The 23586-nt window shown below is 36.9% G+C and overlaps 1 protein-coding gene across 1 annotated transcript in view; it reads right to left on the bottom strand.

The window, feature by feature from the left end:
- Nucleotides 1–22351, bottom strand: part of LOC117349788 (vomeronasal type-2 receptor 26-like) — a 31610-nt gene extending 9259 nt beyond the window's left edge. Inside the window, exons 1-2 of the mRNA XM_033923381.1 lie at nt 22185–22351; nt 13135–13426 (exon numbers count right to left, since the gene is read on the bottom strand). Of these exons, the coding sequence (XP_033779272.1) occupies nt 13135–13426; nt 22185–22351 (459 nt within the window). The remainder of the gene's footprint in view (nt 1–13134; nt 13427–22184) is intronic.
- Nucleotides 22352–23586: the final 1235 nt, after the last annotated feature.

The following is a 23586-nucleotide window of genomic DNA, read 5'->3' as shown; positions in this document are numbered from 1 at the left end:
ACAAAGCGTCTATTACATGAGTTTGCATCGACTCAAATAAGATTCATTTCCACTCAAAAACAATTAAATCCTTGGTTTACGGTAGATCTTGTTCTTATTAAAAAAACAGCTTTGATCCCTTGAACGTAGGTGGAGAAAAGATAAGACCCAGATCAACCTTGAAAAATATAAAGAGCATTCTAATCTATATAAACTAAAAATAAATCAGGTAAAAATGAAATACTACTCAGGTCTAATTTTGAAAGACAAAAACGTCTCTACGTTCTACTCTATTTTAAAATCAATTACCAAAAAACAAAACCAAATAACTAATACCCTGCCCACTGCCCAGGAACTTGCTACCTACTTTATAGAGAAGGTTATCAATATTAGGAAAAATCTTACTACGAATCTGCACTCCATATCAGATCAGGATCAATCAGGGCTTATAGATCCCATGCACTTGTTTTATAAAGTGATTAAAACCAGTGAAATATTTCAGTGTTACATGTTAAAGCTGAAGTAAGCTAAAGCAAGACTTGAAGTTTAAAAGTGTTTTTTCCTCTGGATGAAAGAGAGATAAATTGATGCAAGTCTGGCTTAGCTCAGGCCAGTGACACAATCAGAGAAGATAAGCAAAAACAAGCAAACAAACAAATACTATAAAACTCTTAATGTTATTCAAAGCTGTGTGAAGTAAAATTAAAAGAAAAATTCACCATAGCTTTAATGGAACTCTATATAGGCAGGGCAAGGTCTAGTTCAGGGGTGGGCAACTCCGGTCCTCGAGGGCCAGAATTCAGTCGGATTTTCAGGATTTCCCCAATGAATATGCATGAGATCTATATGCATGCACAGCTTGATCTATATGCATGCACAGCTTTCAATGCATATTCATTGGGGAACTCATGAAAATCCGACTGGATTCCAGCCCTCGAGGACCGCAGTTGCCCACCCCTGATCTAGTCAGTTCCCTGCAGACAAATTTAGCTTATTCTTGTCAGTTTCTTCTGAGGGTCTTTTTGTCGCATCCCAGGCAAATGTCTCATTGGTGTTCACTATAAGATTATTCAGAGAGTCATGATTTCCAAAAAAATAAGTGGTGATTTCTTACAGTTGTTATATTATTCCAGCAAGCTATCAAACCAAGAAACCACCAGCAATACTCCAAGCCAATACAAGACAGAAGAAGAAGGAAAAATAAACAGAGGAAAAATTTAGAGATTATACATAAAGACTGGTTCATTCAGCACCTGTGGGTATCTGTAGATCCCTGTGAGTCTGGCAACTACATGTGATAGACCTGAAGGGAAGCTTCCAATGAAACCTGCAACATGGCCCAGCCGATGACATGTATAGCCAGGAAGTGGGTTTTCTTCTCCTGACAATATGCTTAGAACCCCACACAGTGAAAAACAAGCATCAGAGCAGGAGTCATGGATATGGAAGCCCAGGGTGATATTGGGTAAGATCTCCACATTTTGATTAATCTTCTCAATGGCATAATAAAAGGCCAAGAGATGTCGAATGTAACGGATGGAACTTCTGTGAGCAAGTAAAGATATCATTAGAAGTATAAACTATGCAATGATATTCTAATTCGCTATAATCTTGATCTTCAGGAACACTTGCTTACGAATACTAAAACCTACCATTCATTTCTATACTCTGCAGTACCTTATGTTTTTATGGCATTGAGAATCACCAAAGATAATTCTGAACTGTGGTACCTCCGATTATTCCACTATTGTAACTCACTTGCAAGCATACATTCAGTCCTAACCTGCAGTCATGCTTGCTGTTTCCAAGGAGGACCTTAAGCTAGTCTTTATTTTCCAACTAATGACTTCATTGAATTCAAAATGGCATCAGAAATCAGGCAGCTTTGGGAGCTGAAGTTAAGATGCAGGACTGGATCTTGTGAAAATTCAGCACAGTTGCTCCAAGGTTGTTAGCAAAGTTAATCTTATGATTTGGACAGATTTAGAGGGCAATGGTTTCAAAGGCTTGAGTGATCAGGTATGAAGCATAGTAAAAAAAAAACACCACAAAAAAACCATTCATAAGAACATAAGAAGTTGCCTCCGCTGAGGCAGACCAGAGGTCCATCTCGCCCAGCGGTCCGCTCCCGCGGCGGTCCATCAGGCCTATTGCCTGAGCAGTGGTCCCTGACTATTTCTATAACCTACCTCTACTCCTATCCCTATAACCCATTCAACTGAAGACTTAAAAGCACTTTGGAGAAAAAAGATTTCCTTCTACAAAAGGTTAATAAAAGTTACAAGAAAGGATTATTATTCTAAACTTATTGGGGAAGATATCTGTGACACACAAAAAAATTATTCAAACTAATAAAAGAACTAACACCTAGTAATCCCCCTCTTTAACAAAGATGCGCTAATTGATTTAGTATGCGCTAAATGCTAACGTGCCCATTATAGTCTAAATCGGCTACCGTACCTTAGTAAAAGGACCTATAAGAGAGAAAGAATGGGTGCGTAGAGGGTGGGTGTAACAAGCTGTGCATTGAAGATAAGGTTATCCTTTATTTTACCAATTGCTGACTCTGCAGCATATACATGTGTCTGTGAGCACAATGCAGATATGTGTGTTGTACAATGTTAAACTCACAGTTAAGCTCACCAAAATTTCAGTGCGCCTATGTACTATTACATCTGTTTAATTGGATGAGACCTCAAGAAGATTCCTTAGAAGAAAGTAGTTCTGGTGAGGTTGTGATGAGGGTAACTTAAGTATGAAAAATATTTTTTTTCTTGTTTTCCTCCTCTAAATCTAGGGTGCGTCTTATGGTCAGGTATGTCTTATGGTACAAAAAATACAGTATTTAGAGAATTATCAATTCTGCCTATAGTTTTGTCTCAATTGGACTACTGCAATGTCACCTTCCTAGATTGTCCAAAATTTAAAATAAAAATAACCTCCAAACTCTACAGAATACAGGCATTAGATTACTCTTCAGATTGAAGAAAAGTGATAAGGTTTCACCTTACTTAGGAAAATTACACTGTCAAACTTGATCCCTTCTTTGTTTTGATTTTTAATATTTGTAAACTGAGTTGAGCCCTCTTTGAGGAATGAAATGGTATATAAACTAAAGAATCGAATTGAAATGGACAGATTTTCTTCTATACTATTTAAAACACGTTTTGGAGAAACTCCAGATTATATGCCTCAACTCTTTAATTTTTTTAATAATCCATCTTTGAATCTGAGAAATAATGACACTTATCGGTATCCAGTCATTAAGAATATGTGGGAGGGGGGTGGGGAGTTATTTTTAATTAGAGTACAATTGTTGGGTGTGTTTAAGGGGGGAGGTCGGTATTTGTCATAAATATAATTTGAAAGAACTTACGTGTTGTCAAAGTGTAAAATGTCTGTAAAATATGTTGCACTTATTTTTGGATTTAAAATGAATAAAGATATTAAAAAAAGAAGAAAAAAAAGAGATATAATAGATCTTTTAACTCCACAAAGGAGTATCAAGGAGCAAAATTATGGAAAACTTTACCGACTAATATTAACCAGCAATCTAATTTTAAGATTTAAAAAAAAAGGCCTAAAGACCTATATATTTCATGAATTTGTTATTAATTCCTAAATATTATAATATTATTTAATCAGTTGTATCTTCATAATTATTTATGTAAACTGCTGTGAATTTCACGGAGGTATTGTCGGTATAAAAATAAAGATTGCATCGTAAGATATTTTTATGATCTGGACTAAAGGAGAAGAAACTGAACTGGTTGATATTGTGTATTTGGATTTTCAAAAAGCATTTGACAAAGTACCTCATGAAAGACTTCTGAAGAAAATAGAAAGTCATGGGATAGGAGCTAATGTCCTTTTATGGACTGAGAACTGGTTGAAAGACAGAAAACAGAAAGTGGATTGAAATGGTCAATATTCTCAATGGAGAAGGGTAAATAGTGGGGTTACCCATGGGTCTGTGCTGGAATTGCTACTTTTTAACATATTTATCAATGATCTAGAGATGGGAATAACTAGTGAGATAATTAGATTTGCTGATGACACAAAGTTGTTCAAAATTGTTAAATCGTAAGAGGATTGTGAAAAATTGCAAGAGGACCTAGTGAGACTGGAAGACCGGGGTATTTTATTAACCATCAATCCCTCCAATTGTCAGGTACGAACGGTGATTCGTTTTTTAAATACAAAGAACATTCGCCCAGCTGAAATTTATCGACAGCTAATTGAAGTGTATGCTGAAGGTGTAATGAATGAGGCAAATGTATGGAAATGGTGTCGGTTGTTTAAAGAACGGAGAAGAAACGTGAATGATGAAGCAAGATCCAAACGCCCTCTGTCACCCCAAAGACTTAGAAATTGCAATTAATGCACACATTCAGCAGAACAGGCGATTCACAATTGATGAGCTTCATGCGGCTATTTCTTATGTTGTTCATTCTGTTGTTTACAAAAATTGTCACTGATCGCCTTCACTACAAGAAGATTTCTGTGAGGAGGTGGCCCTTAATTTTCCGTTTTGGTGGGTGAGTTTATGCTCCAGCTATAGGTATGAAAAAATTAATGCTGACATGTTGGGACATAGTAATTTATTTAAATTGGTTTGGGGCCCGTTGACATCTTTTATTACTTCACTGTAGTTGTCCGTTGTTTTTACTTTAATTTATGTTGATTTCCACACACATCCAGGGAAGGGTGAAAGGGTGGGAGAGGGTGGCTATTTCTATTTTAATTTTGAGTATATACATCCAGGGTGGGTGGAAGGAGGGTGGGTTTACATTACTATTTTAAATAAGGAAGGTTATTGAAAGAATCTATGTTTTAATTTTTTTATTGTTTAGTTATTGGGTGGATGGGTGGGATAAAATGGTTACTCATGTATGCAAGTAAGGTATGTAAGGCTTTTCCTGATTTATTATAAGTATACATATTTGTGTTTTGCACGGTTGATGTTTTGAAAATCAATAAAGAATTTTTTTAAAAAAAGATGATTTGTGCGAGGTGGGTTCAAAGAATGTTGACACCAGAACACAAATGGAAAAGAATGGCATCCTCATGTTGCTCGAAACACAGCTGAACTGTTGCAGATGTTTCGGTGGGAGATACTGGACCATCCTCCATACAGCCCAGACCTGGTACCATCCGACTTTCATCTTTTCCCAAAATTAAAGGAATTATTGGGCAGAAAACACATGCAGACCAAAGTAGGTGTCCGCGAAACTGTCAACAACTGGTTCAAGTGACAGGAGGAAAACTTTTACAATGAAGGGATTGTCAAGCTCGTCTCCCGATCTCTACAATGCTTGGACGTTAATGGGGATTATATTTATTGAAAAGTAGTTTAAGACATATTTTCACTGTAATTAGAAAGTTTTTGAATTACAATAAATTGTTATGAGTTTACAACAAACTAATTCTTACTTTAAAAATGGCCCTCACATTTATAAAATATGTATCTTCTTTAAGGTAGCTTTTAATTAAAAGAACCGCTAACAGGTCTGAGAATATTCACAAAAATATCTGGAATCTAGTACGTCAGGACTCTATAGATGTCTATATTGTGAAGTGTATGTTTTCTAGATAGATTTGTGTGTTTTATTATAAAAAATTGTGAAAGTTTGTACTCTTGTTACACGTGATTAATGGATTTTAATCTTTGCACACGACTGATGGAACATTGTCTTGGATCGGTGGTTCAGAAAAATATTTTTTAAAAAGATAAGAAAAATGGTAAATGAATATAGTACTTACGAATGGCAGGTAGTGGGGTCACGGCTACTTGTAAAGTCTATGAACTTATTACTTAAAGGATTACTGACTGGAATTATTCCACCCAAAATCAGATCCCCTTCTTTAAAGTAGCCCTGGAACTGACCAAAATCAGGTCTCTGGCATCGGCTAACTGCTGCCAAAACCATCATCGGAGACCTACTCCATCCAAGAAAGAGAAGACACAGAATCATTTTGTCGTTCAAAACTCTCTCCGCACCAGCTCCAATCTCACTATCGTCACAATTTTATCATAGCATTGCTTTGACACAGACTAGTAAAAGCAGGAATACAGAGTTTCTCCTTAAATAATGCGCTCTTCTGCTGTCTCCCTTGACTCCAGGGATTTGTTTCTTGATCCAAATGGACATCTGGTTCAGGAAAACTGCTATTAATGTCTCTGTACTTGGTCCCTGCTGCATTTTAATTGCAGGTCAAATGTGATGATACACTAGCCTAGCTCTCTTGCGGACTAGGGAATGATAGATTAATATAATATCAATCTCACCAAATTCAACAGAGGATAAAAAAGAACTTCTAAACATGTTATGGATCTAAAATCTGGTTGAAATCCTGTGTTCCCATAACAATATTTAAGTGATGAATGACAATGTGACCTCAAAAGCTGAGGAAAATAATTTCCAGGAAAGGGCAAAATACAGGGTTATTTTACAGAGTTCTCCAAGAGAAAGACATTCAGTTATATTTCACACTTATAGCTTTTCCCACCACTCAGTTTGTGAGTAACCTTTTAAAAACTTAGGTGCATAAATAAAGTTAACCTGCAAAAGATATTTAAGCTACTTGAATGTTCCCACTTTGAATGCAGGATTTTCCCAAATCCTACATCGTTGGACTGAAAATGCAGGAAGAAATGTGAATTTTTATATTAATAAAACCGTCTGATGCTGTAAAAACTAACCCTCTCCCCCCTCCCAGGGTTAGCAAGCTCAGGGCCCCATCTCGAGGGCCTCCATGCATGCGTGGATGTGTCATGATGATATCACATGATGATATCACACATGTGCGTGATGTTTTCATCTTGACGTCCACGTATGCCCAGAGGCTCTCCGGACGTGGCCCCGAGTTTAGTATGCTGAGTCTTGAAAAAGTTTGCAAGATACTGCTATACGAAAAAGTCCGCTCCAGCTTTGCACAGACTTAGAACAGTTATAGCACACAATTTTGTGACTGTTCTGTGCTCAAATAAGTTTTGAGCACATGATAATTAGCCCCCTTTGGAGTGAATTCTTTACTTGATGCTGGAAAATCAGAGCTGAAAAAATTAAGCACTGAGCGCGATTCTATAAAGGGTGTTTACCTTCTAGAATTAGCCCCTATAGGTACTGCAGTTGGAGCACATTAAAATTCTAGGAATGATCCTGGACAACACGCTATCTTTTAAATCTCAGATCAGCTCTGTGGTACAAAAATGTTTCTTCAAACTAAAAATGATCAGATCTCTCAAATCACTACTTAATCCAAATTCAATCAATATTCTTATCCATTCTTTAGTAATTTCAACTTTAATCTAATCTAATCTAATCTAAATCTTGGGTTTATATACCGCATCATCTCCGCAGATGGAGCTCGACACGGTTTACATGGTTAGGGAAGGAACGGAACTCCAGTGGAATTATATAAGTATGAGAGAAGAGAGGTTGGTGTGAGAGTGCCAGGAGCGGGACGGGGTTACGTTCTGGAGAAGAGCCAAGTCTTCAGATGCTTACGGAATGGTAGAAGGGGGCTCAAATTGCGGAGAGGGGAAGGGAGACTGTTCCAGAGCTGAGTGATTCTGAAAGGGAGGGAAGAGCCAAGTTTACCAACAAGGGAGATGCCTTTTAAGGAGGGGTAGGATAGTTTTAATTTTTGAGTGGATCTAGTGGAGGTTGGATTTGAGGAATTCCAGGATAGAGGGATAAAAGGAGGAAGGATACCGTGGAGGATCTTGAAGGTTAGGCAGGCACATTTAAAGTAGACCCTGGAAATAACGGGAAGCCAGTGGAGTTTGGATAGGAGCGGTGTGACATGGTCAAATTTACTTTTTGAGAAGATAAGTTTGGCCGCGGTGTTCTGGATTAGTTGGAGTCTGTGGAGGCTTTTCTTTGTTAAGCTTAGGTAAATGGAATTGCAATAATCCAATCTGGAGAGGATAATGGATTGTACGAGATCGGCAAAGTGTTTTTGGTGGAAGCAGGATCTCACTTTCCTCAGCATGTGAAGGCTGCAAAAGCATTTTTTTATCAGGGAGTTGAGGTGGTCGTTGAAGGATAATGATGAATCTATTGTAACTCATAAATTATTGTAACTCATGTTACCAGGTCATCACTCAAAAAGAGATCAGGAGATTGCAAGTCATTCAGAGCCCTTCTGTAAAAAATTAGTTTTAACGCTAAAAAATTTGACCATGTAACACCATTCCTCAGAAAAGCTCACTGGCTACCCATTTCACATAGGATTACTTTGAAAATACTACTTCTCACTTTTAAAGTTTTATAGTTTTATAGATAGGAGGCTAATCCCTTAGGACACTATGCTCTTCTCAACAATATCTTTTAGCGGTCCCTTCAGTCCGCCAATTGTTTTATGATATAACACGTAAAACAATCTTCTCTGTAACCGCTCCTACACTGTAGAATGCTTTACCTCTGACCTTGAGACAAGAAAAAATCTCAATAATTTTAAATCTAATCTTAAAACGTTTCCTTTCAGAGATGCTTTTGAGATTTCTACTTAATTTTTTATTCCAAACCTCAGATGTCAGGCATTACATTAAAGATTCCCTTTTTTCCCTTTTATTTTTTTACCTCCCCTTTCTTTTATTTTATGCAATGTATCCTCCCCATCTGCCCATATGTATCATGTTGTGTCTGTATTGTAACTGTGAATTTGTTCCCTTTATTTTATATTTTAAACTTTTTAATATTTTGTATAAATTGGAAACCACTTTGCCTATAAAAGTGGTATATCAAGACTCAAATAAACTTGAAACTTGAAAAAAGATTTATTTGCAAACATAGAATGGAAAAAACAATGTGTGATGTTTTAGGGCAGATTTATAAGTCCCTACTACAAACCCTTAGGATAATAGAATTAAGTTAAATGGAATACTAACACACAGTGCCCTATTGGGAAAAAGACATTTGTAATCCAACTGTTAGTGATCATAGATCTTAAATGATATGGCTATAGGGTCACCTGCTCACATTGGCAGCTGGAATAGTGAGTGCATGAGGTGGTTATTTTGTTGATGTATCAGTGCTCGCCTTGGTTACTGTGACATTTAGGTCTTCTCAAATTGGAGTTCTAGTTGGGTTCCAAATAGCCTATCACTATATAGAATTATACATAGAATCATACATGCTACATAAAATTATACATGGAGTGGAAGAGAAGAATATCTAAAACAGCAAGTAACTGCTCACATTGTCATTCTATAGAGTAAATATTTATTGCAAAACCTGAGTCCTTCAGTAATGTCCTTCAGTCCTCGACATCATCATGATAGGTGATTGGCCTATGTTCCTTTTGTTCTGGCTAGGCAAACCTCAAGAATATCATTGACGTTATCTGTGGCTATCCCCCAATTCCTGAAGTTCCAAGTAGTCTCCTTTAAAACTGTACAGCTGATCAGTACACTCATATTTTAGTTTTTCTTTCAAAGATAATTCTCTAATTTTACCCAGAAACTGTTCCAAATGTATTTAACTATCAGAGTCTCGCTGCATCTTTGTCAGGTAGAAACCGATGTGTCAGCCACCATGCTGTGGCTTTCTTCAGGGTATACTCTGAAGTCTGCAGTGTGAGTTTGGAAACAGTGAGTTTACTGACCTGATAGGGAACAAGGCAGTCCGCCAATTTGAATTTTGGCGGGAAAGTCATTTGTTCAGAAATTTGAATTTTGTTGTGAAAGTCAGTTGGTCTCTTTTTCCATAGAACGTAAACGTTTCTGGTAGGTTTAAAGATGGAGCTGGATTACATGTTAGATGCAGCGAGACCCGGAAATGCCAGCTGCGGAAACCCTGAGAGAACAGTATTTAATTATCAGTTTCTTTTGAGAATTTGTCAATATCTGAAGTTTGTAGGCATTTTTTAAATTATTTTTTTTCTCTTCACCACCTTTATTGAATTAATTAATTAATTAATTAATCTGCTTCAATTTTTCAACAAACCTTCAATCACCTCTAATTGACTATACAAATTTTGAAAAGAAGATACCAAATTTTGAAAAGAAAAATGACTTTATAAGGCTCCTAAAAGGAGAAAACAAATCAGAAATCTTGGAGCAAATTATAACAAAATCTAATTTAAACAATCAATTTTACTAGTACTTGTAAATCGCATTGAATTAAGATTTTGCGATCAAAACCAAAACTTTATTAAACTTGATACGTGATGATTTTTTAAAACAAAAGAATTGCCACTGATAGGTCAGACCAGTGGTCCATCATGCCCAGCAGTCCTCTCACGTGGTGGCCCTTTGGTCAAAGACCAATGCCCTATTTGAGTCTAGCCTTACCTGCGATCGTTCTGGTTCAGCAGGAACTTGTCTAACTTTGTCTTGAATCCCTGGAGGGTGTTTTCCCCTATAACAGATTCTGGAAGAGTCTTCCAGTTTTCCACCACTCTCTGGGTGAAGAAGAACTTCCTTACGTTTGTACAGAATCTATCCCCTTTTAGCATTAGAGAATGCCCTCTTGTTCTCTCTACCTTGGAGAGGGTGAACATCCTGTCTCTATATACTAAGTCTATTCCCTTCATTATTTTAAATGTTTCGATCATGTCCCCTCTCAGTCTCCTCTTTTCAAGGAAGAAGAGGCCCAGTTTCTCTAATCTCTCACTGTACGGCAACTCCTCCAGCCCCTTAACCATTTTTGTCGCTCTTCTCTGGACCTTTTCGAGTAGTACTATGTCCTTCTTCATGTACGGCGACCAGTGTTGGATGCAGTATTTTAGGTGGGAGCACACCATGATACAGCGGCGTGATAACCTTCTCCGATCTGTTCGTGATCTACTTCTTAATCATTCCTAGCATTCTGTTCGCCCTTTTCGCCGCAGCCATGCTATTATTGATGTAATATCACTGAAAATACAGGTACATAAAGTGAGCATCTTTTATTTATTTATTTGGTTGTTTTGCCCAGGCCAATTGGGTTTTCAGGATAGCCCTAATGAATATGCATGGGGCAGATTTGCATGCCTGTCACTTCTATTATATGCAGATCTCTCTCATGCATGTTTATTAGGGCTAGCTTGAAAACCCGATTGGCCTGGTGGTCCTCTAGGACAGGGTTGGGGACCAATGGTTTAGCCCATCCTCCCAAAAGAGTCCAGAACAGGTTACAAATTACGCAATTGGGCAATACAGATACTCTTACATAAAGTGATGTAATTTCCTTAGTAACAGTATTGGAGATATGTAGCGACAAGGTAGGTACATTCTTCATATAATCGTGAGACAATTTTATATTTGGTAGTGGATAGTCATTAGGGCCCAAATTCTGTAACCAGCACCTAAAGTTAGGCACCTATTTCGGAGGCACCCAACTAGATAGGCGCCTATCTAAATTGAATAACAAGCTCAATTAAGCTTTCTAATCAGCACGGATTGCAAAATAGGCACCTATCATGAAAGCGTGATTCTGTAACACGGCGCCTCTAAATATTTAGGTGGCCTTCAAAAATATAGGCACTATGCATGTTAGGCGTGGGCGTGGCTACATGCTAGGCGCCTTCTTACAGAATCACTGCTCTTAAGCGCTCGCCTGGGCGCCTAACCTTTCAGTATGCTATATTTTGGCACCTAACTTGCCCCTTCTTTTAGTAAGGTGCACTGACCGATTAGCGTGCGATAAATGCTAACACGTCCATAGACTAACGTGCACGCGTTAGCGTTTAGTGCGCGTTAAATCGATTAGCGCACCCTAGTAAAAGAAGGCCTTGGTGTCCGCTTTTCAGAATCGCCCCTGTAGGGTTTACAATTCAAGCTTTGAGACCACACGGAGCCAACAGAGAGACATTTATTTACCGATATAAAGTGGAAACAGAACGTGGAAGCAAATGTCAAGTTGTCGAGCACATTTATGTGTTCCTAATGCAAATACTTGGGATAGTAAAATGAACACAAGTTAGGTGGGAATACGAATCCACCCTCCCTATTGAATAAAATACGCGATCCAGTTGGTATAGAAGACTCCAGGTTGATATGTTTAATAATGCATTAGCAAAGCATATTAAACTAAGCACATGAAAAATATATATATATTGCACACTAAAGCTTCTATTTTTGGGCTAAAGAGGACTCCAGGTTGATATTAAGGTCATAATATGTTTAACAATACATTACTCAAGCAAAGAATAAAATTATTATTATTATTATTATACTAAACCTCATTTTCAAAAGGTTAAGAACATAAAAAGAAAGACACCACTCACACAATCGCTGTCGTTCAGAGCATTCAGCGCCCCGGCACTAAAAAATGCTATTGTGGTTTTGTAAAAGGGTGGGGCGGTAAATCCCCTTTGGAGACTGTCAGTGACACAATCACAGAAGATAAGCAAAAACAAGCAAACAAACAAATATTGTATAATTCTCTACGTTATTCAAAGCTGTTTGAAGTAAAATTAAAATAAATATTCACTATAGCTATAATGGACCTCTATATAGGCAGGGCAAGGTCTAGTCCAGGGGTGGGCAACTGCAGTCCTCGAGGGCCGGAATCCAGTCGAGTTTTCAGGATTTCCCCAATGAATATGCATGAGATCTATTCACATGCACTGCGTTCAATGCATATTCACTGGGGAAATCCTGAAAGCCCGACTGGATTCCAGCCCTCGAGGACCGCAGTTGCCCACCCATGATCTAGTCCACAGGTGTCAAAGTCGGTCCTCGAGGGCCAGAATCCAGTTGGGTTTTCAGGATTTCCCCAATGAATATGCATGAGATCTATTCACATGCACTGCTTTCAATGCATATTCATTAGGGAAATCCTGAAAACCCGACTGGATTCCAGCCCTCAAGGACCGCAGTTGCCCACCCCTGATCTAGTCAGTTCCCTGCAGACAAATTTAGCTTATTCTTGTCAGTTTCTTCTGAGGGTCTTTTTGTCGCATCCCAGGCAAATGTCTCATTGGTGTTCACTATAAGATTATTCAGAGAGTCATGATTTCCAGAAAAATAAGTGGTGATTGTTATATTATTTCAACAAGATTAGAAAATTTTATAAGCGTTTGAATCAAATTTTAAATAAATGTGAAAAACAAAAAAAAAACCCACCAGCAGCACTCCAAGCTAATACAAGATAGAGAGGGAGAAGGAAAAATAAACAGAGGAAAAATTTAGAGATTATACATAAAGACTGGTTCATTCAGTACCTGTGGGTATCTGTAGATCCCTGTGAGTCTGGCAACTACATGTGATAGACCTGAAGGGAAGCTTCCAATGAAACCTGCAACATGGCCCCGCCGATGACATGTATAGCCAGGAAGTGGGTTTTCTTCTCCTGACAATATGCTTAGAACGCCACACAGTGAAAAACAAGCATCAGAGCAGGAGTCATGGATATGGAAGCCCAGGGTGATATTGGGTAAGATCTCCACATTTTGATTAATCTTCTCAATGGCATAATAAAAGGCCAAGAGATGTCGAATGTAACGGATGGAACTTCTGTGAGCAAGTAAAGATATCATTAGAAGCATAGACTATGCAATGATACTCTAATTCGCTATAATCTTGATCTTCAGGAACCCTTGCTTACGAATACTAAAACCTACCATTCAATTCTGTACTCCGCAGTACCTTAAGTTTTTATGGCATTGAGAATAACCAAAGATAATCCTGAATTGTGTTACCCCCGATTATTCCACTATTGTAACTCACTTGCAAGTATACACTCAGTCATAACCTGCAGTCATGCTTGCTATTTCCAAGGAGGACCTTAAGCTGGTCTTCATTTTACAATTCATGACTTCATTGCATTCAATATGATGTCAGAAATCAGGCAGCTTTGGGAGCTTAAAGTCAAATTGACAAACTTAAAGTCAAATTGACAATCAGTATAGCTGTTCCAAGGTTCTTAGCAAAGTTAAACTTATGATTGGGACAGATTTAGAGGGCAATGGTTTCAAAGGCTTGAGTGATCAGGTATGAAGCATGGAAAAAAAAATCCCCATCAAACTGAAGACTTAAAAACACTGTGGAGAAAAAAAGATTTCCTTCTACAAAAGGTTTATAAAAGTTGCAAGAAAGGATTATTATTCCAAACTTATTGGGACAGATGTCTGTGACACACAAAAAAATTATTCAAACTAATAAAGGAACACCTACTATTCTTTTAACACAGGTGTGCTAACGGATTTAGTGTGCGATAATCAATTTAATGCACACCAACAATTACTGCACGTTAAATGCTAAGGCGCCCACAGAATAATCATTAATGTGTGCTAAATCCTTTAGCGCATTTGTAAAAGGACCCCAATATATTTAATATTCCCATGGATAAACCACCATCTGCTCAACAACTAGCATGTCATTTCAAAAAAAGGCAAGATATAAAAAAATCAATTTCCTCCATTATATGACCCTACAAATCCAAAAATCCTACAGATCCAAAAATAATCCAAGGGGATCTTTATTGGACTGCATTTGTCAAACTAGAGTGGGATGATAGGATCCAACTGAACCTCCCCTCAATGAAAACCTCAAGTACAGAATTTTCCGATCCTTGTTCACTTTCCTGGGAGTCAAAATCTGGAATGATCTCGCAGGGACAATAAGAACAGAAGCCAACCACGCCCTATTCCGGAAAAATCTGAAAACTCTTCTCTTTGACAATTAATTTAAAAGATCATCTTACGTACCTGTTCCTTTGCATAATACGATTAGGTTCCACCTCCTTTCTCCCCCTTTCCTCCTTACTTCCCCTCTTGCCCAATCTTCCCTTCAAGTTTCAAGTTTCAAGTTTATTTATAATTTGATGAATCGCTTAATTTAAATTGCTAAGCGATTTACAGATAAAAAAATAGATACAACAGATTAATTATAAAAGGATACATAAATTTAACATATTATCATACAGAATAATAAATAAAGTCATACAAACTAAGAGACACATGGGGAAAGAGAAGGTAGAACTACAATCGTATATATTAAAGAAAACATAAATGGAAAACACATCAGGTAAGGAAATCATAGAGAAATAAAAAGATAAAAAAGAAAATTTTTTATAAAAATCTTAATTGAATTCACACATCAAACGCATCTTTAAAAAGGAAACTTTTTAAGCTGCTTTTAAACTGTTTCAGGTCGCTTTCTACTCTAAGATTGTGGGGCTATAACAGAGAAGATGTCAGTGCGACGAGTTCCAATGACTTTTAGTGATGGAACTGTTAGAAGTTTTTGATCAGTGGATCTTAAAGAGCGGGAAGTACTATATGGAATGAGTAATCTATTAATGAATTGGGGTTCATTTGTAAGCAATGTTTTAAAAACTAAAAGTAAGATTTTAAAAGTAATATGATGAGTAATAGGGAGCCAATGTGATTCGATCAAGAGAGGTGTAGCATGGTCAAATTTTTTGCGGTTATGTATTAATTTGATTGCTGTATTATGGACTATCTGAAGACGTTTTTTCTCTTTTTGGGTAACATTTATTAATAGAGAATTACAATAATCAAGTTTTGCAATAATTAATGAGTGGATCAGTATGTTTAGTGATTTTGGCTCTAAAAATTTGGCAATTGATCGGATCATACGCAATTTGAAGAAACATGTTCTGACAGTATTCGTAATGTGTTCATGGAAGGATAGCCTATCGTCTATTGTAACTCCTAATATTTTTAGAGATCTTACTGAATTTAATTGAATGTTATCTAGAGTAAACGGAGCATTTAGATTTATATCTTTTTTCCAAGGGAAAAATAATGTTTTGGATTTTTGTACGTTTAGGGCTAACATGTTTGAGTTAAGCCATTGTTTAATATCTCCTAGTTTCCTATTTATTTCAATTATTTCATTTTTATTATCTGGATTCAATGGATGAAGCAGTTGAACATCGTCAGCATAGGTGAAAGTAGTAAAGCCTATTGATTGGCATAGGCAAAGCAGTGGAGAGAGAAAAATGTTAAATAGAAGTGGTGACAATATTGATCCTTGAGGAATACCAAAATTAGTGGTATAAGGTTTTGAAACTGTGTCTTTAAAGATCACCGTAGATGAGCGATCAGAGAGGAAAGAATGAAACCAGTCAAGAACTTGTCCACCAACTCCTATTGTTTTAAGTCTGTCTAAAAGTAGTGTATGATCAATAGTGTCGAATGCTGCCGATAAATCAAGAGAGAAAAGAATTACTGAATTATGATGATCTAAATGGTAAAATATATTAGTGGCTAGTCCAATCAATGAGTATTCAGTAGAGTAATTTTTCCTAAAACCTGTTTGATTTGGATGGAGCACATTGGTTGTTTCAACAAAGTCGGTCAGTTGTTCAAATACAAGCCTTTCGGTTAATTTTGCCAAAAAAGGAATATTGGCTATGGGGCGATAATTTGTAACTTTTTCGGCTCCGGTTTTGTGTTCTTTTATTATCGGGATAATAGAGGCCTTTTTCCAGGCAGATGGCAGTTGACCTAGTTCTAAGCTATTTCGGACAAGATTGTGAATATAAGGCCCAAAACAAGAAAAACATTTTTTCAAGATTACCGGAGGAATGATTTCATCATCTTTTCAAATTGCCTAGAGCCTGTTTAGGTTTGTGTGACTCACAAATATTAGATTAGATGACTTTGTTAAACTTTATGACAAATATATTAATACTTATTGTTATATAGATATATGTCCAAAATATATCTTATGATGTGCACTTTTATCATTTAGAAAGATTCTTTTAGATTGGCTGAATGAAATTCCTTCCTCAACTATTGGAAACACATTTTATTAACTCCATTATTAAAAGATACCAAGGTAAACATAAATCAAACACCTAACTATAGACTTGTAGTATAAATTCTATTTTTTAAAAAAAATTATGGAAGGATTAGTAAATAATTAAATTCTTACACAGAAAAATTCAACATACTTCATCCTATGCAATCAGGTTTCCGGAAGGGACCTAGTACTGCAACATTCTGGGATGTCGTATGGATATTATTAGAAGCAACATTTCAAAAGGTCTTAAAGTATTAATACCACAGCTTGATCTTTCGAGTGCCTATGTTCTAGTTCAAGGGGTCTCCAAACTTTTCGCCATGAGGGCCACATTGGGTACTTCAGCACTTTGCAGCGGACCATATTTTTTTTTAAAAAAGATAAATAACTCTAGATATATGAGTTTTATTGAAAGCAGAAAATTTTATAAACTAATTACAGAGTATGTGCAATTAAATTATTGTATATTAATGATGACAAACACTACCAGAAAATTCTCATATTTTCATCTTTATTTATAATAAAACCATTAATGTGAATGATGGAACTGTTTTTGTATGAAGAAGTATTACACACATGACATTCATGACCAACTTTTCTTTTCTTTTCCCCATTCATGTTAAAACTGTTGGGGAGCTGTTACAACCCGGTGGATATTCTGGAGGAGGCTGTTTGGTGGATCCTGTCTCCTGCAGCAGCGGCTCTTCACCAGCATTTGACTCGCCGACAGGCAATTCCAGAGACGGACCCCCTGACGTCATCGGGTCCGTCTCCAACTGATTTAAAAGCTGCCGCTGTCGCGGTTGCGGCCACAGCCGCGTGGCCGCAGGGCGTGGCCGAAGGGGCGTGCCCTAAGGGGCACGTAAGGCCCCTTGGGAGCCCTTTGGAGCCACGAGGAGCCTGAGAGCAGGATCTTTTCTGTAACATAATTTAATTTAATATTTGTATGTTTGTCTGGATATAGGGAAAAGAAAAATCAAACCAAAGAGTTCAACACCAGTGGTATCTGGTCCCATGGACAGACATTTAACATTATTATCTCAAAACCCTCCTGTTGCATCATCAAATATAGATTCATCCTTGTCAGGAGCATCAATAAGTCCCCTCGAACGGACCCCTCCCCTTCATCCAGTATCAAGTGATAGTAGGAATATTAACCCTACTATATCCGAGGCACAAGGGGTTTCCTCTACTCATATAGGTAAATTAGTTTACACTGAAATATCTAAACCATTGATTCTCTCAGGAGGAGTGGAGGAAAGTCCACGTACAGAGAAAACACAGGATATTACCCTAAGGGATTTATGGTTAGGAATATCGAGAGTTGAAGGGTGTCTCAGGACAATGATGAAACAAATGGGGGATTTTTCTTAGTCTGTTTCTTCAAAATTAGAAAATGTGGACTCTAACTTAGGTTGCTTGGACAAACGATTAAATATTGTAGAAACTCAATGTAATAATTTACAAGCTGTCTCGGTATCTGCTGTTAAAGATTCTACAGTGATACATTCAAAAATATATGAATAGAGCAAAAAATCTCCGCTTAGTCAATTTTCCAGTAACTCATTTATTGTCACCTGAAATCTTGTTAAGGAAGTTTTTTAAAGAAGTACTGGGAATGGCTAATGCGGAGAAATTTCCAATAAATAATTACTATTATATTCCTCCAAAAAAAATAGAATCTGCCCAGGAGGTGGACCATCTGGCCACATCAGAGGTAAATTTGACTGAATTTTTGGAAGATACACAGGATGTGATCCAAAGTCGGTCCACTCTGGTGATAACATGCATGAGTGAGATGGATAAGACATTAATTATGAAACTTTATTTTAAGAACAGGTTAATGAAATTTTGTGGGGATCTTGTTAGGATTTTTCCGGATGTCTCCAGAACCACTCAATTGAGAAGGAAAGAATTTCTGAAATTGAAGGCTAGAGTTTTGGCTCTGGAGGCATCTTTTTACCTGAAATTTCCTTGTAAATGTTTAATTAAGTTACAAGATATTGAATATGCTGTTTGGGATCCTATTCAACTACAACAATTTCTAGTTGCGAGAGAATAGAAATGATTTTGTTTCACCTAGCTGAGAATAAGAGGAGTAATTAATTTAATATCCCATAGTAAGGAATGATTCAAGGTAGGTTAGTACAAACCGAGAATTATTGTCCTTTAGTTTTCTTAAATTTATTCGATTAGAAATAGTAACATGTTCTCCCCATTGATGTGGGCTTGAAAGGAATTATGTATGTATGATTTGATTATGTATTGCTTTGTGTGATTTTTGCTTCCTTTTTTCTTTTGGAAATATTGGATATTGTAAAGTATTCAAAAGCATAATAAAAAAAAAACTGTAAAAGAGAATAAATTTATAAATAATTATGAAATTATTAAAATCACGAGATCTATGTGAATAAGTGAATGTGCACCTTTAAATATAAATTTATGCAATTACAAATTGAATTTTACACTGCACCACTGCAAGTATTCTTATGTACAATTAACCGTAATGACTAGTAAAGAACTTCCAGATTAAATTTAAAGATTAGTCATAGCACCAGAGCTACCTACAACGCCGTGAATTGACACTGTCGATCGAGGCCAAACAAGTACAAAGAAATATTGTGAAATATACAATTACGATTCAGTATTAAATAAAGTTGTGAATAATATTAATATTAACATAATATAGAATATCAATATATTTTTAACACAATTTAAATTAATGCATTTGAAATCTATCAACACCCCGTGGTTTTATTTGTGGATTCTCATTGGAAAATTAGTCCAATTGGTGCATTTTCACACAATTCTTCCACGGTCCGGATAAAATCATATCATGGGCCAGACTTTGGAAACCCCTGATCTTCTTGATCATGTAATATTATTAAGAATATTACATGATATTGGCTTATCTGGAAATACTTGAAGATGGTTTACAAACTTCTTAAATAGAACTTATAAAGTAACAATGTCCAAAATGATATCCAAAGAATGGTCTCTTCCTTATGGTATCCCTAAGGTTCTCCTCTTCCACCCACCGTTTTTAATATCTTTCTGCATTCTTTAAATTTTATTCTAGAAAAAGCTAAATTTATGTCATTTATATATGCCGATGATTTTTTTTTGCATATAATTTTTATTGAAAAATCAGTCAATACAAACAATAAACTCCAGTTAGGAAACAAAAGAACTGGTACAACAGAAAGGCAGAACAGAGTCAGTGACAAATGCCATGCAACAGAGGAAGTGCAAGCTGAGCGCCCATCGGAGAAAAAAATACAGAATCAGTCTAGAAGAAAGGAGTAACCCTTCCAAAATCAGGTCCTAAAAGGCGTAGCGTGAAATCAACCTCCGAAATATAACGAAGACTGCAAGAACATTTTCAGAAAATTTTAAACCCCAGTCACAACATGCACCCCCCCCTTCCCCCTCTCATAACATTCCAGCTCATGCACCACACACAAACCACACCACACCAAGCACACCACAGTCAAACATCAAGCACCTGAGCTCAAGAGCACCCGGCTATACCAGTAAAAGTGAAGTCCCAGAAGATAGACCTCCCAAATCCGGAAAAACTAAATTAGGGCGATGCAGTAGATACAATGGAGTCAGCCGCATCGTGAAACGCCCTCCACAGTGAAACATAAAGCTTTTTATCCCTACTCAGGGGAGCTAATGGGTAGTTCAAATGAAGCGATCTCCCGCATTTTATGGAGCCATTGGCTGAAGGAGGCCGGAGCCACCTCCACCCAATGCTGGAGCAAGAGCTTTTTTACCACTAGTAATGCAGTGTATAGGAACTTCCGGTGGGGTGGGGTGAACTCTGTGGAAAATACCTCCCTCTGGTCTCCCAATAGCAAGAGTCCATAATTCCAGGGTACTGACCAGCCAAGCACGTTATCAAGAAAAGGTTTAGAAGGATTAGAAAGTATTTAGAAAATTATCAATTCTGCCTATTAGTAGAATCTTTAGTTTGGACTACTGCAATGTCACCTTCTTAGATTGTCCAAAATTTATAATAAAAATAACCTCCAAACTCTACAAAATACAGCCATTAGATTAATCTTCAGATTGAAGAAAAGTGATAAGATTTCACCTTACCTATGAGAATTGCACTGTCAAACCTAATCGCTTCTTTGTTTTAATATTTAATATTTGTAAACCGAGTTGAGCCCTCTTTGAGGGATGAATCTGTATATAAACTAAAGGATTGGATTGGATAAATTTTATTGTATACTATTTAAAATATTTTTAGGAGAAAGTCCAGATTATATGCCTCAACTCTTTAATTTTTCTAATAATCCATCTTTGAATCTGAGAAATAATAACACTTTTCGGTATCCAGTCATTAAGAATATGAGATATAATAGAACTTATAACTCCACATGGGCGTATCAAGCAACAAAACTTTGGAAAACTTTACTGACTAATATTAACCAGCAATCTAATTTTAAAATTTTCAAAAAAGATCTATCTATTTCAAGAATTTGTTATTAATAATTCCTAAATTCCAGTTGAAATTCATCAACAGCTAATTGAAGTGTATGGTGAAAGTGTAATGAATGAGGCAAATGTATGGAAATGGTGTCGGTTGTTTAAAGAACGGAGAACAAACATGAACGATGAAGCAACATCCAGACGCCTTCTGTCACCCCCATAGAATTAGAAATTGCAATTAATGCACACATTCAACACAACAGGAGATTCACAATTAATGAGCTACATGCGGCTTTTTCTTATGTTGTTCATTCTGTTGTTTACAAAAATTGTCACTGAAGATTTGTGCGAGGTGGGTTCAAAGAATGTTGACACCAGAATACAAGCAGAAAAGAATGGCGTCCTCGTGTTACTCGAAACACGGCAGAAGTGTTGCAGATGTTTCGGTGGGAGATACCGGACCATTCTCCATACAGCCCAGACCTGGTACCATCGGACTTTCATCTTTTCCCAAAATGAAAGGAATTATTGTCTACAACTGGTTCAAGTGACAGGAGGAAAACCTTTACAATGAGGGGATTGTCAAGCTCGTCTCCCGATCTCAACAATGCTTGGACGTTAACGGGGATTATATTTATTGAAAAGTAGTTTAAAACATATTTTCACTGTAATTAGAAAGTTTTTGAGTTACAATAAATTGGTATGAGTTTACAACAAACCAACTCTTACCTTAAAAAGGGCTCTCATATTTATAAAATATGCATCTTCTTTAAGGTAGCTTTTAATTAAAAGAACTGCTAATAGGTCTGCAGAACATTCACAAAAATATCTCGAATCTGGTACGTCAGGACTCTATAGATGTCTACATTGTGAAGTGTATGTTTTCTAGATAAATTTGTGTGTTTTATTATAAAGAATTGTGAAAGTTTGTACTCTTGTTACACATGATTAATGGATTTTAATCTTTGCACAAGACTGATGGAACATTGTCTTGGATCGGTGGTTCAGAAAACTATTTTAAAAAAAGAAAAGAAAAACGGTAAATGAATATAGTACTTACGAAAAGCAATAAGTGGGGTCACGGCTACTTGTAAAGGCTTCGAACTGATTCCTTAAAGGATTACTGACTGGAATTATTCCACCCAAGATCAGATCCCCTTCTTTAAAGTAGCTCTGGAACCGACCAAAATCAGGTCTCTGGCATCGGCTAACTGCTGCCAAAACCATCATCGGAGACCTACTCCATCCAAGAAAGAGAAGACACAGAATCATTTTGTCGTTCAAAACTCTTTCCGCACCAGCTCCAGTCTCACTATCGTCACAATTTTATCATAGCATTGTTTTGACACAGACTAGTAAAAGCAGAAGGAATACAGAGTTTCTCCTTAAATAATGCGCTCTTCTGCTGTCTCCTTTGACTCCAGGGTTTGTTGCTTGATCCAAATGGATATCTGGCTCAGGAAAACTGCTATTAATGTCTCTGTACTTGGTCCCTGCTGCACTTTAATTGCAGGTCAAATGTGATGATACACTAGCCTAGCTCTCTTGCGGACTAATGTATGATAGATTAATATAATATCAATCTCAGCAAATTCAAGAGAGGATAAAAAAGAACTTCTAAACATGTTATGGGTCTAAAATCTGTTTTAAATCCTGTGTTCCCATAACAATGTTTAAGTGATGAATGACACTGTGACCTCAAAAGCTGAGGAAAATAACTTCCAGGAAAGGGCATCATACAGGGTTATTTTACATTTTCAGATATCTTTGTTCTCCTATTAACCATTCAGTTATATTTCACACTTATAGCTTTACCCACCACTCAGTTTGTGAGTAACCTTTTAAAAACTTAGGTGCATAATTAAAGTTAACCTGCAAAAGATATTTAAGGTACCCGAATGTTCCCACTTTGAACGCAGGATTCTCCCAAATCCTACATCGTTGGGACTGAAAATGCAGGAAGACATGTGAAGTTTTATATCAATAAAACCGTTTGATGTTGTAAAAACTAAAAACTTGAAAAATCTGGTAAGTGCACAAGTGAACCAGATCACGTTATGCCTATAACCTTATCTGGGTAAGCAGGAAAAAGAACATGAAAAAAGTAGACGGTCTATTAACCATGACACCAGTCTTAACCCAGTTCACAAGCCCCTGCCAGCAAATAAAGTGCACACCCTTCCTCGGACACAAAGGAGACAGTATAAGGAAGAAATGTAATGGCAAGCTGAATCCAAAATGATTACACATTCATGAGAAAAACACAGGGCTCATGAAAAAGGACGTCCTGACCTTCTGTGTCCAAATATTACAATGTTTCTAGGATTCATAGCCCAGCATTGGCCCTTTTAATTACCCCATAACTCACTTTTAGAGTCTCAGGATAATGGGAAGGATAGATTCTCAGAATACAGAGTACAATTTGTGGCACCTTTGATATTGCATCCTAGTGGACACCCAAA

Source organism: Geotrypetes seraphini, chromosome 16 (assembly GCF_902459505.1).
Source record: "Geotrypetes seraphini chromosome 16, aGeoSer1.1, whole genome shotgun sequence".
Taxonomy (NCBI): domain Eukaryota; kingdom Metazoa; phylum Chordata; class Amphibia; order Gymnophiona; family Dermophiidae; genus Geotrypetes; species Geotrypetes seraphini.
Note: the sequence above shows the minus strand (reverse complement) of the source record. Positions and strands in the feature narration are given on the sequence as shown.